This window comes from Pezoporus wallicus, unplaced genomic scaffold, assembly GCF_028554395.1.
Source record: "Pezoporus wallicus isolate ANWC-B61680 ecotype Strahan unplaced genomic scaffold, APGP_CSIRO_Pwel_v1 contig_5879, whole genome shotgun sequence".
Taxonomy (NCBI): Eukaryota; Metazoa; Chordata; class Aves; order Psittaciformes; family Psittacidae; genus Pezoporus; species Pezoporus wallicus.
The window spans coordinates 1,550,457-1,571,585 of NW_026637549.1; the positions used below are offsets into that span (position 1 = coordinate 1,550,457).

At 36.8% G+C, this 21,129-nt stretch overlaps 1 protein-coding gene across 10 annotated transcripts in view; it reads right to left on the minus strand.

Annotated features, from left to right (window-relative positions):
* Positions 1-1,165: 1,165 nt before the first annotated feature.
* The window catches only part of SNX13 (sorting nexin 13), a 66,320-nt gene continuing 46,356 nt past the window's right edge, over positions 1,166-21,129 (minus strand). For 3 of the 10 annotated variants that reach the window (XM_057406201.1, XM_057406200.1, XM_057406199.1), the window contains 10 exons: positions 20,716-20,785; positions 18,019-18,191; positions 13,681-13,788; positions 12,729-12,839; positions 11,299-11,460; positions 10,035-10,106; positions 8,355-8,500; positions 6,547-6,615; positions 5,193-5,305; positions 1,166-4,709 (listed from right to left, as the gene is read on the minus strand). In XM_057406201.1, coding sequence (XP_057262184.1) covers positions 4,462-4,709; positions 5,193-5,305; positions 6,547-6,615; positions 8,355-8,500; positions 10,035-10,106; positions 11,299-11,460; positions 12,729-12,839; positions 13,681-13,788; positions 18,019-18,191; positions 20,716-20,785 — 1,272 coding nt within the window. In that variant the 3' untranslated portion in view covers positions 1,166-4,461. Of the gene's footprint in view, positions 4,710-5,192; positions 5,323-6,546; positions 6,616-8,354; positions 8,501-10,034; positions 10,107-11,298; positions 11,461-12,728; positions 12,840-13,680; positions 13,789-18,018; positions 18,192-20,715; positions 20,786-21,129 lie in introns of those variants that run through there. The other 7 variants (XM_057406202.1, XR_008971804.1, XM_057406203.1 and 4 more) reach the window with 7 other exon arrangements.

A 21,129-nucleotide genomic window follows, 5' to 3' on the forward strand; every position in this document is an offset into this window, starting at 1 on the left:
AGCAAGTCTGTTTTTAAAAGCTACATTCCTTACACCAAAATAGTAGCTGTTGATTACCAGTAAATTCAATACAGCATTCTTTATTAAAGCCCAACCTCAGAATTCATTTATGTACTATTCAATTCTAAAATGTCAAATTGAGAGTTCTAGTTGGCCTTTGCTCAACCAGATACCAAGTAATTTAACTGACCCATGCAGATTATCCCAACCCCAACATGGCATAGTAATTCAGAGACATAGCATGGCAAACAGTTATTTCAGATATTTGAATATGAAAGTATTCAAACATATTTCTCTGTGCATGTGGGGGAAACTGCAGTGGCAGTGAAAAAAAGGTGATTTATTTCCAAATACATAAAAATTTATTATATGCTTTCAATATATAATTTCCTTCTAAAAGATGAATCATGAAATCTTTAGTTAAATAAGTCAATGCAGAGTGATGCTGACTACTGATCTTTTTGTGATGAACTTCACAAAAAAACTTCAGCAATCTTCACACATTCATCAGACAGCAAACCAAAATAAACTGGATGTGATAAATAGACTGGAGATTTAAACAATACATGAAAACATATTACCCCCACTAAGCAAATGGCAGATAAAGACTTGTAGAAGAAGTTCATAATGGTGTGGATTTCTTGCCATGAAGTTATCCTAGCTTCACCAAGACCTTGCAATCAGCTAGTGAAATTTCTGAGATGGGTCTATATCCTGTAGCAAAAGTAAGTTAGTGGAAGTGGTACACACTTTACCCCAGGGTCAAAGAACTAACATCTCCATAGCTCAGGACGTCTTTTTGATGAATGTGAAACAGCTGAAATAAATATATCAAGGGTAACAATTGCGCTCCCATGGTAGATCCAGCTGCTGCAAAAATAAACCTGGGGGAAAAAAGCCATAGAGTAAAAAAATGCAATATAAAAAAACCCCTCCTACACCAAACAATCTCACCACTTCTAGATAAATCCTTTTAAAATACAGGACTCTTTGAAAAAGCTGGTTGAAGATGAATGTAGAGATTAACTGGTTAAAAGCAAAACCTTCCAAACACAGAAGGATTGCTTTAAAAGCAGTATTTTTATCTTCTTCAGTGATTTTTTTCCAGACCTGAGGAACATTCGTACCTGTTAGTAAGTTATTTTAAAAACAAACAGACTGGTCATAATCCTGTTAATACTTTATTAGTGTAATTTTTTAGCTTTCTATTGGACAGAACATAAATGCAAACTCAAAAAAAAAAAAAAAATTCAGAGTCTTTTGCTATTCAGTAGAAGTGACCATGGCAGCCTGGTTCATGTTCATTCTTTGTTACAGAAACAAGAGGAAGGGAAAGGGAGGGAAAAAGCATCAATAGAACAATTAGGCACACAGCTGACACTTACTGTACAATGATATGCACAAGTAATTCATAACAGCTATATTCATGAGATGTGCTCTTCAGATTTTTCCCTTGTAATATATGAGCTTTGCTCAGATGAGCAAGGATCACTGAGAACAAGGGTAAAATTAACAAACGAGTAACAAATAAGACTTTTAAAACAAGTCCTTAAATAAACTAACGCAACAACAGAATGCAAAATTGTTCAGCTGAGAAGATATTTTTAACCTAGACTTCAAAATATTAAAAATTCATTTATTTTACAGTTATTCAAATACACATGCAGTAAATGAAAATATTGCACAAAATTAAAATTTAGATTGTAGAATTCATATATTTTTATTTTGGTACGCATTCTGGTAGCACTTAAAATTTACTGTATAGTTCTAACAAACACCAGCAGCACAAGCTTGAGGATGAACCAAATGGAAAATTCAATTGCTTGTTTTCTCTTAAAAATAATTAAGGCTAAAACAAGTGCATTTGTTGACAATGGCACAATTTTCAGCAGCCAGTCACAGCACCCAAAGGCCAGAAGATACACCCAGACAATTAGGTGCTGTATATTAACATTCAGTTTTGGAAACTTTCTGGGATAAGAGGCTGCTTGGGTTGACAGGGTAGGTATTTCAAGCTGTCAACAGGAAAAACATTTAACTAGAGATACACACAAACTCTTTTTAACAAAAAGGTTCATTTCTGATTATTCTTGTCAGCCAACAGGCACCACTGAATTAGGAAGCCACATTCTGTAATTAAGTACAGAAGACAAAACTTCAATACATATATACATATGCACACATAGGTATACAAGTGTGTGTATAGGTATATAGAGGTAATAAATTCATTAAGTAAAACTAATAAACATGGTGTATTATGTTCACTTCACATTCCTAGAGATATTATTTTATTTTTGTATAGAAATGTACCAGATAATAATAAAACAAAAATCCCAAATTCGCACATTATCACTATTCTCTTGAATTTTTTAATGGTACCTACAGATACATAAAAAGTTCCACAGATCTGACAAAACAGTATTTGAATTTCCTGCTTTCATACTGCATAACAAATTCAGTGATTTAAAAGTCATAAATTACATTTGGTAGGCTCAAGGATGTATTTGCTATATCGCCAAGAACAATTGCTGAATGATGTTTCATCAGTCAGATATCAGGAATGCTTGAGCACCCTGACATTAGAGGAAGATACAGGCTTGTAAACAACAGGAGCTGGCTACACTGATTACTTAACACAGAACTCAATAAACTTGTTAAATTCAACACACTTCTACAGAACCTGCAGAGAGGAAGGGGGACGGGTTCTTACATATTTAAGCAACTCGTCTTCCTAGGGACTATAAAAGAAAAGGATTTAATTTACAGTATTTAGTTCTGCAATAAAGAAAAAAAAACAACGAAGTGCACTTGAGTCCATGCATACTGTATGAGAATGTTAACAGTACAATATGATCATCGTTAAGTAGTATGATAAAAGGCTACATTGCATTAGAGTCCATGAGAAAAAATGATCTATATAGAGGCTTCAGCCAATTTAACTAGGTCCTTTGAGAGCCTTCGTCTACTCTTAGAACGCTTTCATAAAAGGTCTATGTTCCTCCCTCATGTAAAAGGATCGTTTGTTCCCATAACGACACAAATTGCTATAAGGATCCTTGATCAATTGCTGTATCTTACCCTGTGCTTAGCGTTCAGAAAAGTACTGGACTCTGTAGGATTACTTCCTATTTATATCCAGATAGCCGTGCTCAAACAGTAGGGGACTAAGGAAAACACAAACTGAGATACGCTGTGGCCAAACAGGATTATTTGGTTGTTACTTTATTTTTAATTGGACAGAAATTCTTCACTGAAACTAAACAGATGGATGTGGGGCCTTGATGTCAAATTTTTATTAAAATTTTACATCAAAAAAATAAAAAAAATATTTAAAAAAATATTCCAGTTTTATCTCATTTTTATTTTCATATATACACTGAGATGCATTCAGGATTTTCCAAGTGTTTGCATATGACTAATGAAATCTTTTACCTGTGAGGAACCAACTAATTTAACGTTTTCCATTCGAGGCTTACACACTAAAAGGTAAGGAATCTTTCACTTATGTAGGACAGTCTTTCACATCCAAAAAAAGTTTCAGAATTTAGTGGGGAGTTGTGTGTAAACTGTGTCTTAGTGCAATTTCCTCATCTTCTAACATGTCTATCCTCTTTTTAACATGTACCCCCTTCCTTCTACAACTATTAACTTGACATGTTCAAATATGTCAACCAAACATAAATATGATGCCACTTCTCCACTGAAGTTACATGCAATATCTATGCCAGGTGCTGTAAGAGCAGAATATGGCCCTTAAGCTACAGAATAATCAAAACAAAAGGTTTGTTTCTACTGCACCTCTGCCTTTACTAAACCCCCCATTAGATCTGATGTTATTCTTTAAAACATGAAAGGTGTTATGAATGAGGCATAAAAGCCACATTGCCTCTATTTTTCTTTAATAAATGTACTTTTATGATAGGGCTATAACTATTTCTCCCCTCTCCTACGAACCTGCTATTCCGGAGACTGTTTTTCCTGTTAGCTCAGCCTTTACAGGAATGTTAAAAGAGAGCCCTACAGAGCCTCAACAGTCATAATTATGTTGAACAATTCCACCCGATTCTCACACATTGCACTATCTCCCAGTGCCAAAACATCCTTTCCTTCTATTGTGTCACCATAGTTGTGCTTTACTTGAGCAGTCTGGCACTTTTCATTGCTGGCAAAACATCGACTCAGGAAAGGAAGGAATCAGCGTTCTTATATATTGGGCCAGTATTCCTCTCAATGTTGCATGAAGACGCACCAAATCATTTAAAACACACAAACCCTTCTGGTAGTGGTTGAATTACAAGTGAAGATGAGAAGATCCACAGGTCTTACAGATGCATTAATAATCTAATATGTGACACTAGAAGACTGGTGCAGAAATAACAGCATGTGAGTTTGAAGCCCCAGAGAATCTGCCCAAGTAATTAATCCTGGACAAACATACACCAGCTTTGCAGGTTTGAAGTGTCACCTTTTCTGTAAGGAAGGCGCTTGAGTAGAAAGTAGTCTCTGCTTATACCTCTGCATCTGCTTTGACCGTGAATGCAGTTTACTGAAGAGCTCAGGGAACTTATTTTGTGGAAATAAGGTTTCTAGGAATCTCTCCAGAAACACGTACACCATTCTCTTGTTCAGCTGAGAGTGCTGGAACATTTCAAAGACCCGAAGAATGCCTTTCCGTGTAGTCTCGGCACCGATGATATGCTTCAATTCATCTACAAAAACAAAGGTTACACACAAGTTTAATCTAAATTCTGCTTCTGTGTTAATAAACTGAATACTAAGTCTTTCAACTTATGTAGCCTGGAATCTGTAGTAACAGTGCCTCTATTATACACAACAGAACTAAACTGAAAGTTCTCTTACAGCAGAAAGGATTTCTGAAAATTACTTCACTTTTACACTATATATGCGTAACCATGTTATTTTACATGTAATCATGGTGCATTGGAACACAGGTATTTCATCTGCTAAACTAAGTGAAGCTAAATACTAGGTGGTTCTAAGAGAATTACAGTTGCAAAGTCATCATACATGTGAAAATATGCAGTGCTTTAATAATAAAAAACCTTTTTATTTAAATACAGTTCATATGTCAAAATTTCTTGTCAACATTTTAACTATCAGTAAGAATACTGACTAATTCCAGCAACAATATATGGTAAAGATTATTAGCCTTCAATTCCAGACTCACTTACCTGGCATTACCTCCAGTAATTTGGTCTTCCCTGCCACTCTTGTTCTCATTCTAATAGCTTTGTCCCTCCGCGGAACTGTCTCTGCTAAAATGCCATTGGGCCAGAAAGCATCTCTGTAACAAAAGCAAATCTGTCAAAATACATAAAAATTTTATCAAGTGAAAGGCTCTTTTTAATCCCTCAAAGCTATCTCATGAAATAAATACAAGAAAGTAATTTGCACACCACCTAACACAGACTTCAAATATTAGAAAAGGAAAAAGGCAAAAAAGAAATCAAAGGCAAGAAGTGCAATACACTCAGTGTATTAGTAACTACCCTGTACTTTTTTAGCACAATAATCTGATGCAGAAAATTGTAAGAAAACATTACACACCAAAAAGCATTCAAATACCACATAGTTGTTACACAAAACGTACTTCAGATTTGCTTCTACCAACCAGTGTCTATCACCACTAACAGACTCTAGGCGTAGGCCTATTAAATGCTTCATTAGATCTGACAGTATTTAGCCTATGAACAAGCTAAAGCTGAGATGTTTCAGTATAGCTTAAAGGCCAGTGCAAAAGACATGACTGCCTGAAAAGCTATTTGCCTCAGTGAATAACATCCTCTTTCTTAATAAGAAGCAGAGATTCTTAGTAGGTTTTATTGAAGAATAACAGAATACCTATAAAGCATGTATTCTAATGGCTAATGTTACCCTACTTTATTTGTATTTTACCTAATATGTTATCCTGTGTTATCTCCTTTACTCCATCAAAATAAAACAACAAAAAAACCAAACAAAAACCAAACAAAAAAAAAAACAACAAAAAAAAAACAACACCCCCCCCCCCCAAAACCCGAATAAAAGAAGAGGCAAGGGAGACAGCTCTTGCTCAACAGTGCTGCAGAAGCCATTAAGACTTCTAGGAAAAGGAACAACAAAGCCTTTGATACAAGGGAACTGAAGCCTGAATTTGAAAGTATGTGCCCACATATGAAACATATTGGCCTAGAGCTAGGGGATTTTCTTAGGAAAAATTGTTTGCCTTTTTAAGGTAGGTCATGCAACTGCCTTCACCAAGGCAAACAAGACACTTGATCAGTAATGTGATGAAATTTGTAAGTATACAGCTCTTTTCGACTGGTTAACGAAGAACTTCTGAAGAAAGAGGACAGAACTCAAAAACATTCTTCTTCATGTGAAATTTACTTTCTCCGACTTAATCCATGTAAAAAGCAGTGTATGCTCCAGCTGGAATTCTGTACACAAACAATTTCCTCACATAAAAAGAACAGGAGGAATACAGAGATACTAGACACCAACTGGCAAGTAGTTCATATGCAACAGCTATGACAAAAGACATACCTGAAGCGTTTCACCGCATCTGCTACTTGCTCAGGAGATGTCATCCAATCAACATGATCGACTATTTTTCTAAAATCAAAGCAAACAAGTCTCTCATTAATTTTTAGAACAGGGACAGAAGTACAGCATTTTAAAGAGCACTCTAGGGCAAAGTACAACTTCAGCTTTCTCCAACTCCTTAAGTAGGTTTCATAAACTACACACTAGGAAGGCAAGTGCTGATTCTAAAGATAAAAATCTGAGGTCACTGATCACTCCTAAAGCTAACACATTTCCCTTTTTAAGTAAATATATGATGACTAAGCAGGCTGCAAATTCAATCCTGCATCTCCCATCAGCATTATACAATTGTTCTGCCTGTAAAGGGCTCCTCTTCATGGAGCACTCTTCAAGTTCCGCTTTTGCAAGCAAAAAGACAACTTCATCTCAAATTACATACTTATCTATGCGCTTACTTCAGAATCTTTAACAGGAAATACAGACTGATCATAAACTTTGACCTTCATTCATCAACACACACAGATCAATATCCAAATCTAGGATATTTACAAAAATTATATACACGTCTATCACCACTATCCTAGGATTATTTCCTGGGAAATAATTAAACGTAATTTAAATTTAGTTTTCTAAGAAATAAGACAATAATACAAAAAAGTAAGAAAAACAAACAAACAAAAAAAAAGAACACGATTTGTTTTTAAACCCCAAAAACCTGACAGGACTGATGAACCTGACTACAACTGATGAACCAGAAGAAGTCATGAGTATCTGGAACAGCTCTAAAGGTAGAAGCAGAATATTTCTGCAGTGAGTAAGCAGCAGCCTGTTATATATTATGGTCTGAAAACAGCAACAACTATTGTTCAAAAAGCCAGCATACTTTTTGAAGCACAGGTCTCAAAATAATTACCTGAAAAAGACCCAGTGCTGCTATTACTATATGGTTGCATCACTACAGGTACCAGAAGAACTGTCTGTATGTTTAAGAGTGATAAAAACATTACAAATATACTTGTGAGGGGTAATAAGTATGGTGAGGAATGTCCTGAAAATGCAGTAAGAAACTACTTCCCACCTGCCAGAAATTAAGCTTTTGATCCATGGCACTAATCCAAAATGGCAATTTAGTGACAATTCTGTTTCTACAAATTTGGGTTTTATTTATATTTTTTTTTACATTTCATAAGCAACCTATTAGAAGGAAAAGCATGAAAACAGATTTCTAAGCTGAGGGTAAGAAACATTACTTATTTAGCACCACAAATTTGCTTTGCATTTGCATGAATAAGCACATATGAATTACAAAGAACACAGGGGGAGAGAAGAAGGAAGGAAGAACAGACCCCATAATAGTCTTTTCCCTTCCTCCCCTCAATCTTTTAAACTGTGAGAGAAAAAAACATAGCAACTCAGTAAAATTCACATAATTTGACAGTGCCAGTGTATCATTTGTGTCACTGAAGAGATGTAAACAGAAATAGCACAGAAATTAATAAATAGTATGAAAGTATAGTGTAAAACACAAGGCAAGAAGCACAGGCACCATCAATATTAAGTTACATTCACACTCTTTCTGATACATTAAAACTCTTTGGAAGCTCTCTGGCATGTAACAGTTACTGCACTCTGTCTTTCAGTAATACCTTATCTCCGTTTTACACTACATTTCTACTTGGTTTATTGATCCTCTTCAAAGGCAAATGAAAGCAGATCTAAACCACAGTAATTCAGTAATATCAAAAACGATTTATAGACACAGTCCACAGTCTCACGCACATAATCACTCTATATAAGAAAAGCAGTACCTATTAATTGTGTCACCATATGTTGCTCTAATAAGTTGCTGAAGCAGGTTTTTTATATTTCTTCTTAACCACTGATTTCTTTCCTTTAAATCAAAGACTTCATCCATAAGGAGGAGCATCACTCTCAGTGGAATATTGTCATCCACCTAACCACCAAGTAAAAGTATAATTAGTAAACATTTATTTCAGTTCAAGACAGCTACAGTATTAGTAGTTACTTCACAGGTCAAACACTTCAGTATAAGCAGAACAATGACAGAAACACTTTGCTCTATATTTTACTGTAATAGGAAATCTTCCCTAAATCTCCTGTAACATCACTAACAGCAAAGAAAGCTTGAAAATTAAAGATGAACTAGGCTTAAAGCCATTGACTTTTTAAAGTAAGACAGAAATAGTTATTTCACCAAAGCTGAACAGAGTTAGGAGTGAACATGTCCTAAAGGGAGAGTTTGTCCGTGAACTCTCCCTTTGTTAGCTATTCTAATTGCCTAATACGAAAGTCTAGAAGGAGCGTTCTTTGGCATGTTTTTCTTATGGATGCACTGTGCCAAATTCAGAACAATTCCAAAGAACAATGACAATTCATTGCAATGAACTGCCTTTTATTTAGATATCATTCAATTCTGCATGGATATAAGTGATTTTACGCTTTAGATGAAAAGCATCATCATTTTACTATTTAATAGATGATGTGACACAGATTAGCTTACAAAAAACAGCTACGGAAATACTAAAACAGAGGATTCAGTAGCTATGTAGAAGTTTTAAACGATGGATGGCATACATTTGTAGAAACTGTCAATATTTTTTCTTTTTCAAATATTAAAATTTCAGGGAGAATTTACTAAATTCTGTAGTATGAAAGTATTAGATTTTCATCTTAGTTGTTATTAATGCTTTTACTATAGAAGCCGCCACCATAGCAGTTATGCACAGGAAGACAAACTGGAATGCTTTGATGTGACCAAAAACCCAAAAAGTGAAGGGCAGAACAGGTGCAGATTTATGACCATAGCAAATTGCATATAATCACTGGTAATCTCAGGGCCTTTCTGTCCTCCTTAGAGATAAAAGGTTTTTACCAATTGTTTTCACATATAAGATCAATGTTTCAATCAAAACAATAGCAAAATACCATAGCTTATGATAGCATCAAAAGCTTAAACTTCACTTTCAAGTTTCTAATATTACTACTTTATACAATTTAGGTATCCACATACTAAGCTTATTATTTAGGAAAACATTCCGAAGATGTTTTCCACAACATATCAAACACTACTCCTGATCAATTAAATAAATGCTTTGTAATAGGTCACATCAGAAATCAGAATCTGTAAAATACCAACTGAAATGATGCTAAATCTGGTACCATACTAACTTTGAACATACAGATATTGGAGAGAGGAGTGGAAAAAAGAAAAATTCAAAACCAAAACCCCACCCACAAAACACAGAAGTTGTAGCATGAGCAATCTAAGTTCTCACTGCTGTGCAAACCATTTTAGTACTAAGAAAGACGGTAATTTTAGAAGGAAGCATTTTTTTTAAACAGTTTGGAACTGTTTGTAAGTGCCTAGTATATTATCAGAAAACAATAAATATGTAGCTTAATACAGAATAAGAACACATTTTTTTGGTTTTAAAGGAGTCAACTGAAAGGAAGAATGTCAGACTCACATTGTCATCAATTGGTGCTGCAACACGGCAATGGTCAGGATCTGAATAGGTTTTCTGGATCAAAGGAGGCACCTACAATGAAAAAATGTAATGCTTATAAAGGAAATAATATTTCATAATACCAATAAATCAGACCAATTTTTTGCAACCTGCCAAAAGTCAGTTGCATACTACTGCAGATAACCACACAGTAGTCCTTTCATCCTCTGCAAATCAAGCCTGTAGGTATTCTCATACAGTTATCCAAGTTACCAACACCTTTAAGACTATCCCCTTGCATTCTCTCAAATGCCTAACGCTTCAACTGGAAAATATCTAGACATTCGTATATGTGTCTGATATTTCTTCTCATATTTCCCCTTTATCTGAAGTCCTGCCTAGCCAGACACTTCCCAGTGAGTATAATTGCAGATATATTGTTAGTCACACACCAGAAACGTTACCAGGAAAGAGAAAGTCCAGAGCCACTCATTTTTTATTGTACAAGCAATTAAGAAAAACCCTAACTCCTCTCCCCCTGCCCCAACCAAACAAAAACAATCAAAAAAACCAAACCCAGAAACCCTCCCCAACACCACCACGGATTAATTATTCCCTTTCATGGTTTAAGGGTTCTCATTTTGGTTGCTGTCCTACATCTGCCACATGTAACTGCTTTGGAAACACAAAATAGAACAATCCCTGACCACCAACCTTACAGCTACACATAGAAAGTGAAGGAATGGAAGGTAAGATGGACATGTTAGGATTATTATTACTTTCATAGGACTTATAAATAGGATGCCATGCTACCATTCCCCACCTGTAAGGTATTATATTTTAGGAAGATGAGAGAAAAATGGCAGGAAAGACAGAAAGAAAATTTAATTAAAAAACAGAATTCAGCAAGGAACAAGCAGAAAAGAGGCTACCTTAAGTTTCAAAATATAGTTGTTGGGGTTTTTTTTCTAAAGAAAGCAGCAGATGCAGCAAGCTAGCTTTATGAGAATGGTTGCTAAAAAAAAATTTCATCAAGAGGCTGCACTGAATTAAGTAAAAAAGTATTGCTCTAACAGTCTGCAGATGCTATCTTAATATGTTACTTAATAGCAATGAGAACTCCGTGTTTGTAGTATAACTGCTGAACCTTATTGAAAGGGTATAAGTATAAAACAAACTTCTGTCTAATGACTTGACTCATTATGGTATACGTAAGTTTCAGTGAGTCAGTAGCTAATCTCCTATTAATTTACTACTATGTATTAACTACCAAATATTTTCTTACCTTGAAAAATGATTGCTTTATGTCTTGTCCCAATCTCTCTGACATTTTACCCATGTTGTCTGACATTTTAGTCATTCCCTCTGCCAGGCTGTCAGGGAGAGACTTGACTGCATTTGATACATTTCTCATAGAGTTACGCAGTGGGTTTACAAATGTGTCCATCTGAAGAGGAAGATGTTTAACCAGAATTGTATAATCTATGAGGACACCAGTGTATTAATACACTATGAGAAGTATCACACTGTTCCAGAGAACGATAATATAAAGAACAACTCAAACTGCATAACTGCATTACAGAAGGTAGAATAAACCTTTTGCTTCACTTTCATTTATATTTCTCACTCCTTATATCCCTACTGTAGCTATTTACATCTTTCAACACTACTATTCTCTGAGTCCCATTTCCAATCCCTCAGCTTCTTAGCTTGAACTTATTTTCCTTTTCTTCTCCATTCAATGCCATTTCTCCCTTCCAAGCTTCCTACTTCCAGATGTTTCACTTCTGCTTTCAACTCTTCATCTCTGACACATGCCTCTTTCAAACAGCACTGGAGTAATATTCTTTAATATCATGGCAAGTATAATTAAAAACAAAGTAGTTTCATAGGAGCTGTTACAATTTTTTTTTTCAGTATATACTCTACATTCAGTTCAAACAGAGGCACAAATACTAGTGTGATGCCTTTAAAAAGTTATGAAGAACCTGATACGCTGGAAATCAAATCCTAATCAGTCATTACATAAACCTTAATAACTGTTTCACGCTTAAGCAATTAAGGCATATAGGTAGAACAACTTCAAGTGACAACGGAATGGCAGATGCTTTTTGTATCAAAACCACTAGAAGTTTAGAAATAGCTATCTTTGCAAAGCAGATGCCCACACAAACTGGTCAACTGAACAAGGAATCACTTGTCTGCTGAGAGTTCTAGTGGCTTAACAAAAAAGATGCACAGCTCAGAGCTCCAAATTCAATCAATGACTTTGAATGGTTACAACAACTAAATACATAATGTGCTTTTGAAGGGAAATGCATTTCATCTTTTGAGCTGACGAGTGGAGAGCATGGTAACAGCAGCAAATACAGAGTAAAGAACTGGAAAAAAGAAATCAGAGAGAACGAGACTATGGAAAATAAACAAAACACAACACAGATGTCTGACAAAGTAACTTTTAAAGTAGTTTTGGTGCAATACACTGTCCGATTTGAAAAATTTATTTCCTTGTCATACAAATAAATTTACATGCTATAAAACTGGCAAATATTTGGTTCCACAGGTCCTCAGAAACTTTGCCACTCAAGGTATTAAAGCAACTCACTTGCAAGTTGTTTTGAAAAACACTATACAGTTGTTCAATCCCAGTTCTCATCTCTGTTTAAATCAATCATTGCACACTAATGAATGTTCTGAAATTCTGTTTAGTCTTACCTTCCTTGCAAAATCCCCCTTCCCTTTGCTGTAGGCTTTATTCTCCAGGAAGTCATACACATAGTGGGCTAAAGCTGGAGAAGCTTTCATCATTTCTGGATTTAACAAGAGCTGAGTAAAATATTAAAATGCTTTTTAATAAATAATGAAAAAGGCCAGACCATTCAGCTTGGTAAAAGTACCATGCACAAACACACTGCATCTTGCTATGCATTTTCTCTTTCATTCTCTAAATTTTATTACAACATTACACTGTTATCAAGATGGAAACAGTGCTTCTTACTAATTCCCATAATTTTGATAGTATGCTAATTATAGTATCTCACAAAAAAAATGCACATATTTATGACCACTCAAACTGCTTCTAAAACAAGCAAACAAAAAGTTTGAAAAAAACCTGCTATTAAAAATAGGGCACATCTCAAAAGAAAAAATATATGCACTCTAAACAGAACAATCAGATTTCACAATGCTTTATTCTTCTTCATTATTTACTGTTAACATGTGCATCGAGTTGGCCAACATATTCTAGTTCTAAATGACCTGACTTCATAAGGACTTTCCGGTAACTGGATTGCTTTTGCTCTGCTAATGCAGGCCTTATCTGAATGGAGAAGCTGGGTGGTTTGCTACGCTGCTGGATTGGGTGCCACACCAATCCTTATGCAACAGCACAAGCAAAGTAACCACAAACACAAGTGTAATGGAAGAAAGTTAATTGTATAGGCCTCAAAACCAGCACAGGTGGATCTCACCAGCTCAGGAGTTGTGACAGAACTGGCTGAGAATAACAAAGAGGAAAAAAAACCCTGAAACAGAAAAAAAAAAACCAAAAAAAACCCCAAAACACCATCACCAAAAACACACCACACAAACAAAACACACTACCATATTTTCTACCTCAGAAAAAAAGAATTCCAACCAAGAAAACCAAAGACCCCTAATAGCTTACCTGCAAATATGCATTTAAATCTTTTTTCCTCTTTTCCAAGAATTCTCTGTCCATATTGTTAAACGTTTTTTTGCCGGGAAGTTTCAGTATATTTGCAAGGTTTTCAAACTAGAAAAAGAAGATTTTTTTTTTTTCTGTTTTCAAAAGTTTCATATCACCACATAGGCTCAGAAATTACAGGGTTCACTACATTGACCTTTTCTCATCTGACAAATAATTTCTGCACCAAGCCCGGAATTCGGACTCCTTGAAAAAGCCAAAACGAGCAGCAAGCCATCAAGAACAAAGGCACAAAACTTCTCAGGAGACTGTCAAGGGCAAAATTTAATTTCTGGACACAGATGCGATACTCATTTTTTAAATACAGGCTAGCATAATGTGCAAAAAGTTTAGTATCAAGATTCATTGTTAAAGTTAATAGGGTTATGAGACTACATCAAGAGAACCGGTAAATCCTTCTAAAACATTTCTCTTCCTCTCTTGATCATACCTACTAAGGAAATGATTACGCTTTTATTCCTAGAACTCATGACAGCACCCAGTTTATGCATACATTATCATACCATGCTTGTTACCTGGGGAAAAGGCACGGGTGACAGCGTAACAAGTGACTGGCACTGGTTGAAATGTATTCCAGTTTTACAGATAGAATTTGTGTTCCAGAGAAGCAGCTAGGAAACAAGAGGCCCTAGCACTTAAGAAGGTTGAACGTATTTGCTACAGTGCACAAAAATAAAAAAGTGACAATAATAAAACTTTAAGAATCAGGATTATTCACATATAGAATCACAGAACAGAATCATAAAAAGGTTAGGGCTGGAAAGGATCAACCCTTCCTGCCATGGGCAGGGACACCTCACACTAAACCATATCACTCAAGGCCTCATCCAACCTGGTCTTGAACACTGCCAGGGATGGAGCATTCACAACCTCCCTGGGCAACCCATTCCAGTGCCTCACCACCCTAACAGGAAAGAATTTCCTCCTCATATCCAATCTAAACTTCCCCTGTTTAAGTTTGAACCCCTTACCCCTTGTCCTGTCACTACAGTCCCTAATGAAGAGTCCCTCCCCAGCATTCCTATAGGCCCCCTTCAGATACTGGAAGGCTGCTATGAGGTCTCCACGCAGCCTTCTCTTCCCCAGGCTGAACAGCCCCAACTTTCTCAGCCTATCTTCAAACAGGAGGCGCTCCAGTCCCCTGATCATCCTCCTGGCCCTCCTCTGCACTTGTTCCAACAGTTCCATGTCCTTTTTATGTTGAGGACACCAGAACTGCACACAATACTCCAAGTGAGGTCTCACGAGAGCAGAGTAGAGGGGCAGGATCACCTCCTTCAACCTGCTGGTCACGCTCCTGTTAATGTAGCCCAAGATACAGTTGGCTTTCTGGGCTGCAATCACACACTGAAGCCGGCTCATGCTCATTTTCTCATCAACCAACACCCCCAAGTCCCTCTCCACAGGGCTGCTCTGAATCTCTTCTCTGCCCAACCTGTAACTGTGCCTAGATTGCCCTGACCCAGGTGTAGCACCTTGCACTTGGCATGGTTAAACTTCATAAGGTTGGCATCAGCCCACCTCACAAGTGTGTCAAGGTCCCTCTGGATGGCATTCCTTCCCTCAAGGGTATCAACCAAACCACACAGCTTGGTGTCATCGGCAAACTTGCTGAGGGCACACTCAATCCCACTGTCCATGTCACTGACAAAGATGTTGAACAAGACCGGTCCCAACACCAATCTCTGCGGGACACCACTCGTTACTGGTCTCCAGCTGAACACTGAGCCACTGATCACAACTCTTTGTGTGCAGCCATCCAGCCAGTTCTTTATCCACTAAGTGGTCCACCTATGAAATTGATATCTCTCCAATTTAGAGACGTGTGGGACAGTGTCGAATGCTTTGCACAAGTCCAGGTAGATGACATCAACTGCTCTACCCCTGTCCATCAGTTCCATAGCCCCATCATAGAAGGCCACCAAATTGGTCAGGTAGGGTTTCCCCTTAGTGAAACCATGCTGGCTGTCACCAAGCACCTTGTTGTTTTTCATGTGCCTTAGCATGCCTTCCAGGAGAATCTGCTCCAAGATTTTGCCAGGCACAGAGGTGAGACTGACTGCTCTGTAATTCCCCGGGTCATCCATTTTCTCCTTCTTGAAAATGGGGGTTATATTTCCCTTTTTCCAGGTGTCGGGAACTTCACCTGACTGCCATGATTTCTCAAATATGATGGCCAGCAGCTTAGCAGCTTCATTCGCCAGCTCCTTCAGGACCCACGGATGGATTTCATCAGGTCCCATGGACTTCTGTAAGTTCAGGTTTTTAAGATGGTCTCAAACCAGATCCTCTCCTACAGTGGGTCTAAGGTCTTTCTCACAGTCCCTGTGTCTGCCCTCCAAGACTTGGGTGGTGTGATCACAGCATTTGACAGTGAAGACTGAGGCAAAGAAGTCATTAAGAATCAAGTCTTTGTGTAAATAATAAATAATAATTTGAAGGTGGTAAAGAGAGAGAGGTATAGTATCCAGGCCTTAAGAAAAAAAAAATGGAAAATGTTCTTATCCTTTTCTCCCTAGGGAAGCCCACAAAATTACAAATTTAAGGAGCGATTTAATTCAGTCCCTGCAAGCTGTGTTTGTGCAAAAACAGCATTAAACTTTGGAAGGTCACAAAGCTCTTGTAACATTTATGGCCTGTAGGAAGCACCAAGGAATAAATTTCTAACTTTAGAAACAAATAGGTCATGTGGGGAAATAACAGAACAGAAAACAGTCTAGTTTTTATTTGGATACTTGTAGTTTAACGGAAACAATGTAAGCAGAGAAAAGCATCTCTTTTAAATAGAGATTGCTACTCCAAATGATTTTTATTACATTACTGACTTAAAAAAATTGATGTGAATGTCTTCAGTACTTTAAGGAACAAAAAGCTCATACAGATACTATACACAGCTAACTTCAATTCCATTTTGGATCAAGTACCTATTTTCTCTGAAAAAAAAAACAAACAATAATCTCTGCCCTACTTGTTAATTTTAAATTAAAAAATCCAAACCTTTACCCTTAATATGTCACCATAATGTCTCAGACACGCACACAAGAAAGGGTGTTCAGTGTATCAGTGACATTTCTGTGCCTATAAACTCAGCAGAAATGTCTATTTTATTCTTGCAACAGAGCAAAATTGTTAGGAGTTTCCAAGATGTCACAATGTAGCACAGGAATTTCTTTACTTTTTTCAATTTTTGTGTTCTAGGATAGCATCTAAATTTTCTGTAAATTCAAAGAAATCAGATTTAGCAACAAAAAAAATCTGAGCTTTTATATTTTGAAAAATTTTGCTTCTGACATATTTTCTAGTAATTTCTTGGTAGACCATTTTTAAATAACTGCCCCACATCAGCAGAACATTCACTCACTATAAGATCTAGGAAGGCATAATTGGCCATTTGATGAAGAGTACAAAAACTGGTATTTCGAATTTAGTGATAGCACACTAACATAATGAGAAATGCAAAGCAGACTTCGCTTATAATACAAATATTCAACAGAATGTACGCTTTTTTCAATAAAGTCTTTTCTATTTTTACTTCTGTTGTGATTTCATAATGCTAGCTTACCTGCACAGAATTTGTTCTCTATGCCTCTCTATGAATAACACAGTAAAGGGACATAATCCAACAATTCTGACTAGTTCAAAGATTATGCAGTCAAATCTGACTTCTCCAAAGGCTGGGTATAAAAGCATTTCACCCTCCTCTTTCAAAAGCACTGCTTTTTTTAACACTTTTTCATATCATCAGGTTTACTTTGTACCAGCTGGTGCATTTCAAGTCTCTATTTTTTTCCTTCTTTCATTTTAGGAGAGTTAAAGAGTCTAAGAATACAACTGCAGCAATAAAAGGCAGATATGTCTAGCAGTACACTGAGCTGTCAACAGCTGTCCCTTTTGAGACCCCACCAATCCTTAGCATTTCACTTAAAACCTAAATACCTATTTCCCAAGCTCAGTTTTTATTTCTTAATCTCTGTGACAAACATATCAAATGAAATACCTAACTGCTGAGGGAAGGAAGATATTTTAAGTTCCATTTTCTTTTGTTAAAGCAATTATATAGCCATCAGGTACTAAACTATATAAACATGCACCTGTAAAATGCTCAGTACAAATAACATATGATATAATCAGTAAAAAAGGTAAGCTTTAATGGAAAAAAATGTAATGCTTTCACTCCACATCTTAAGTCACTTTGAGAAAGCCAATACTCATGCCATGCCATCCCACAGAAAAAGTACCTTTCAAAGAAACCTTGAAAGAATTTATGAGATTAACTACCTGCTCAGTGATCCTCATGTGAAAGTCATGGAAGTCACTGTAGCGTCGATATGTCTTCCATGTCTCTTCGCTGTTTGGATTTCTCCGATGGACTGTGATAGCATACAGTGCGTATGTTTTGCCATGGTCATTGCACACTCCTGCCACAGCATATGGGTCAGAGTCAGCATAGACTAGTAGTTTAAAAACAAAAAACAAAAAAGGAACAAACAGAAAGAAGGAAGACGGAAGGACACAAATGTGAAGTGAAAGAATGTCTGGAATGACAGACTTGAAAGACAAAAATGGACATGCAAGCAGAAGAGCAAGCCATCCCTTTATGCAAAACACCGTATAAGAGATACCTTCCAGAAACTTATTATGTAAACTTAAATAGAGAGATTAAGTAGCTTTATACAAGTTTCACTCTCATGCAAAACAAAAGAATAGAAAGGACTGGAGCTCCTCCCATATGAAGATAGGCTGAGAAAGCTGGGGCTGTTCAGCCTGGAGAAGAGAAGGCTGTGTGGAGACCTCATAGCAGCCTTCCAGTATCTAAGGGGGGCTATAGGGATGCTGGGGAGGGACTCTTCATTAGGGACTGTAGTGATAGGACAAGGGGTAACGGGTTAAAACTTAAACAGGGGAAGTTTAGCTTGGATATAAGGAGGAAATTCTTTCCTGTTAGGGTGGTGAGGCACTGGAATGGGTTGCCCAGGGAGGTCGTGAATGCTCCATCCCTGGCAGTGTTCAAGGCTAGGTTGGACAAAGCCTTGGATGAGATGGCTTAGTGTGAGGTGTCCCTGCCCATGGCAGGGGGGTTGAACTTGATGATCTTAAGGTCCTTTCCAACCCTAACTATTCTATGATTCTATGATTTTAACTTTTAGGAATAGTGAATATATCATTTAAAAATAATTTTAACCTGAAGAATTCAAGATACGGAAGAAAGACAGCTGTGAAATCAAAAGAAATTCCACTTTGCAAAGTACTCTAATTATATTGCAAATGTTTGCCCATCAAAAGAAAACCAAACTAAATCTACAAATACAAGACAGCTCTTTCAAGCTGTAAGCATCTGACTTTATTAACAGCAGAAGTTTACTAACTGCAAGATAAAAAAAATCCTCTTCCGCCTGCATTTAAGTCAACAGAAACTACATACACACACATACGCATGCTTTCTCTGTGTGTGTACATATATATATAATGTATTCTCTGTGTGTACATGCACATGCATGCACAAATTTTTATTGAGAAGTCAGTTTATAAATGGAAAGAACACAGCTATCTTAAAGAGAAGCAAGCATCTTTTTTTCTCCATTGAATATTTAAACTCTCATTGGCATTCCTCCATCATGGAATTCTTCCAGCATAGAATTTGTTTCAAAAACTTTCATTTAATCTACAGAATAACCTAGAACCAATATTGTTTACTCTGCACATCATTTAAATTGATAATATGTTGTACCTCTAAGTACTGAGCCAATGCCCAGCAACCATGACTTTCCAGTGGCTAGATGAAATACATTTTAATCAAGTTCTGTGGATATTTCAAGGCCCCCCACACTCCATAAAATACACTTCCTGATAAATCATCAGCTCCAATGTCCAGCCTTGACTTTTCTCAAGTATAATGACAAGGTCTAGGCAGCCAAGGAGCAGCTCCAGTTTAGAAGCAGCTGCTGACAAGGCAAGAATTACTCACTAGCAAGGTGCACAGTGGGCATGGAGCAGCTTTTCTTTGCCATCTACCCTCTAGAAGAAGGTTGAGTGCTGAATCCCAAGAGAAAAGAGCAAGCAGTCAGGCTGCTGCCAAAAGACTGCCCAGGAAATGGAGCCAGAAAATCCCAGCCTCATATATGCTGAGCAAGCCCTATACTCTAAAACCCACACTGACTGCTCTATTGTGCAGTCACCAGACCACATCTCAGGGGCATTGCTAAGTTGCACCTTCGGGACAAGAATGGCAGAGAAAGAAAGAAATTGTCCCCACCACCCCTTGTGTCACAACCTCTTAATCAGCATTTATTTTGCAACACAAGATGAATCCTCAAAGATTATGGTGAAGATTTTGTATACACCCCACAAGCACAGTAAAGGGTAGTAAGGGAAGAGGAATGGCAGAAGAAAGGAGCCTGTACACAGGTGCAAGATACACCTATTGCCTGTAGCATTCGGAAAGCAGGTACTCATATTTCTTGTTCAAACATGAGGTGAAGAGGAAGAACATGTCCTGTACATACCCCTGGTTCAACCGGAATATTACAGATTCACAGATTCAAGCTAACAGTTATCAATACACACTGCCATTAAGATTACTTCTAGTAAGAGAAGTAAACAGTCAAGAAATATTATTGTGTAACTAGAAAAACAAAAATGGCTTTCAGAATTTATCCTTTAAATCATTGTTAAAATAAATGCCACTTAATATTAGGTTTAATGAATGATTCTCCACATATAGGAAAAATAATATTACCATAAACATAAAAAATTAATCACATTTTAAGTACAGGTATATAGTCTATGACCTACAGCACCAATTCTATAAGGATTTTTATTACACGGACTTCATAGAAAATATTAATTCAAATGTTTTATGAGGCTAAAAAAATTAAAGGATTACGATTCCAAGGGCCTGTAATATTAAAAAACGTAAAACAAATGGCAGAAACCAAGTAAGGTTTCTTTATATAAGTGAATAACAGATTCACTTACCAGTATCTGAGATGTATGCATGAAGTTGAACCGTCTCATCAGAAGGGACATTTGAAAGGTCATCTAAGGACTGTGGGGTGGGGGACAGAGAGGAAAAGGAAGAAATAGGCAAGACAGAGTAAGATCACAGATACATCTCATTTGAGAGAGGCTTTTTGATAGGTCCATTTAATTTTCAAGTTTTCAGTTCACTACACTAATAGAATAGCTTAATGCACTGTAACAATGTAAGTGTTTGTATTGCCTGGTTACTAAAGCCTTTCTTCTACTTAAGAGTGTAGAGCCCTTCATTTCCCCTTCCAGTTTCACAATTTTCTGACCACTCTAACATTTGCCACTTTCACTTGATACCTCAACTCTAATAGAAGTACAGCTTCAAATAGTCTTTTACCGTGTATGAGAAAAACCCCAAAG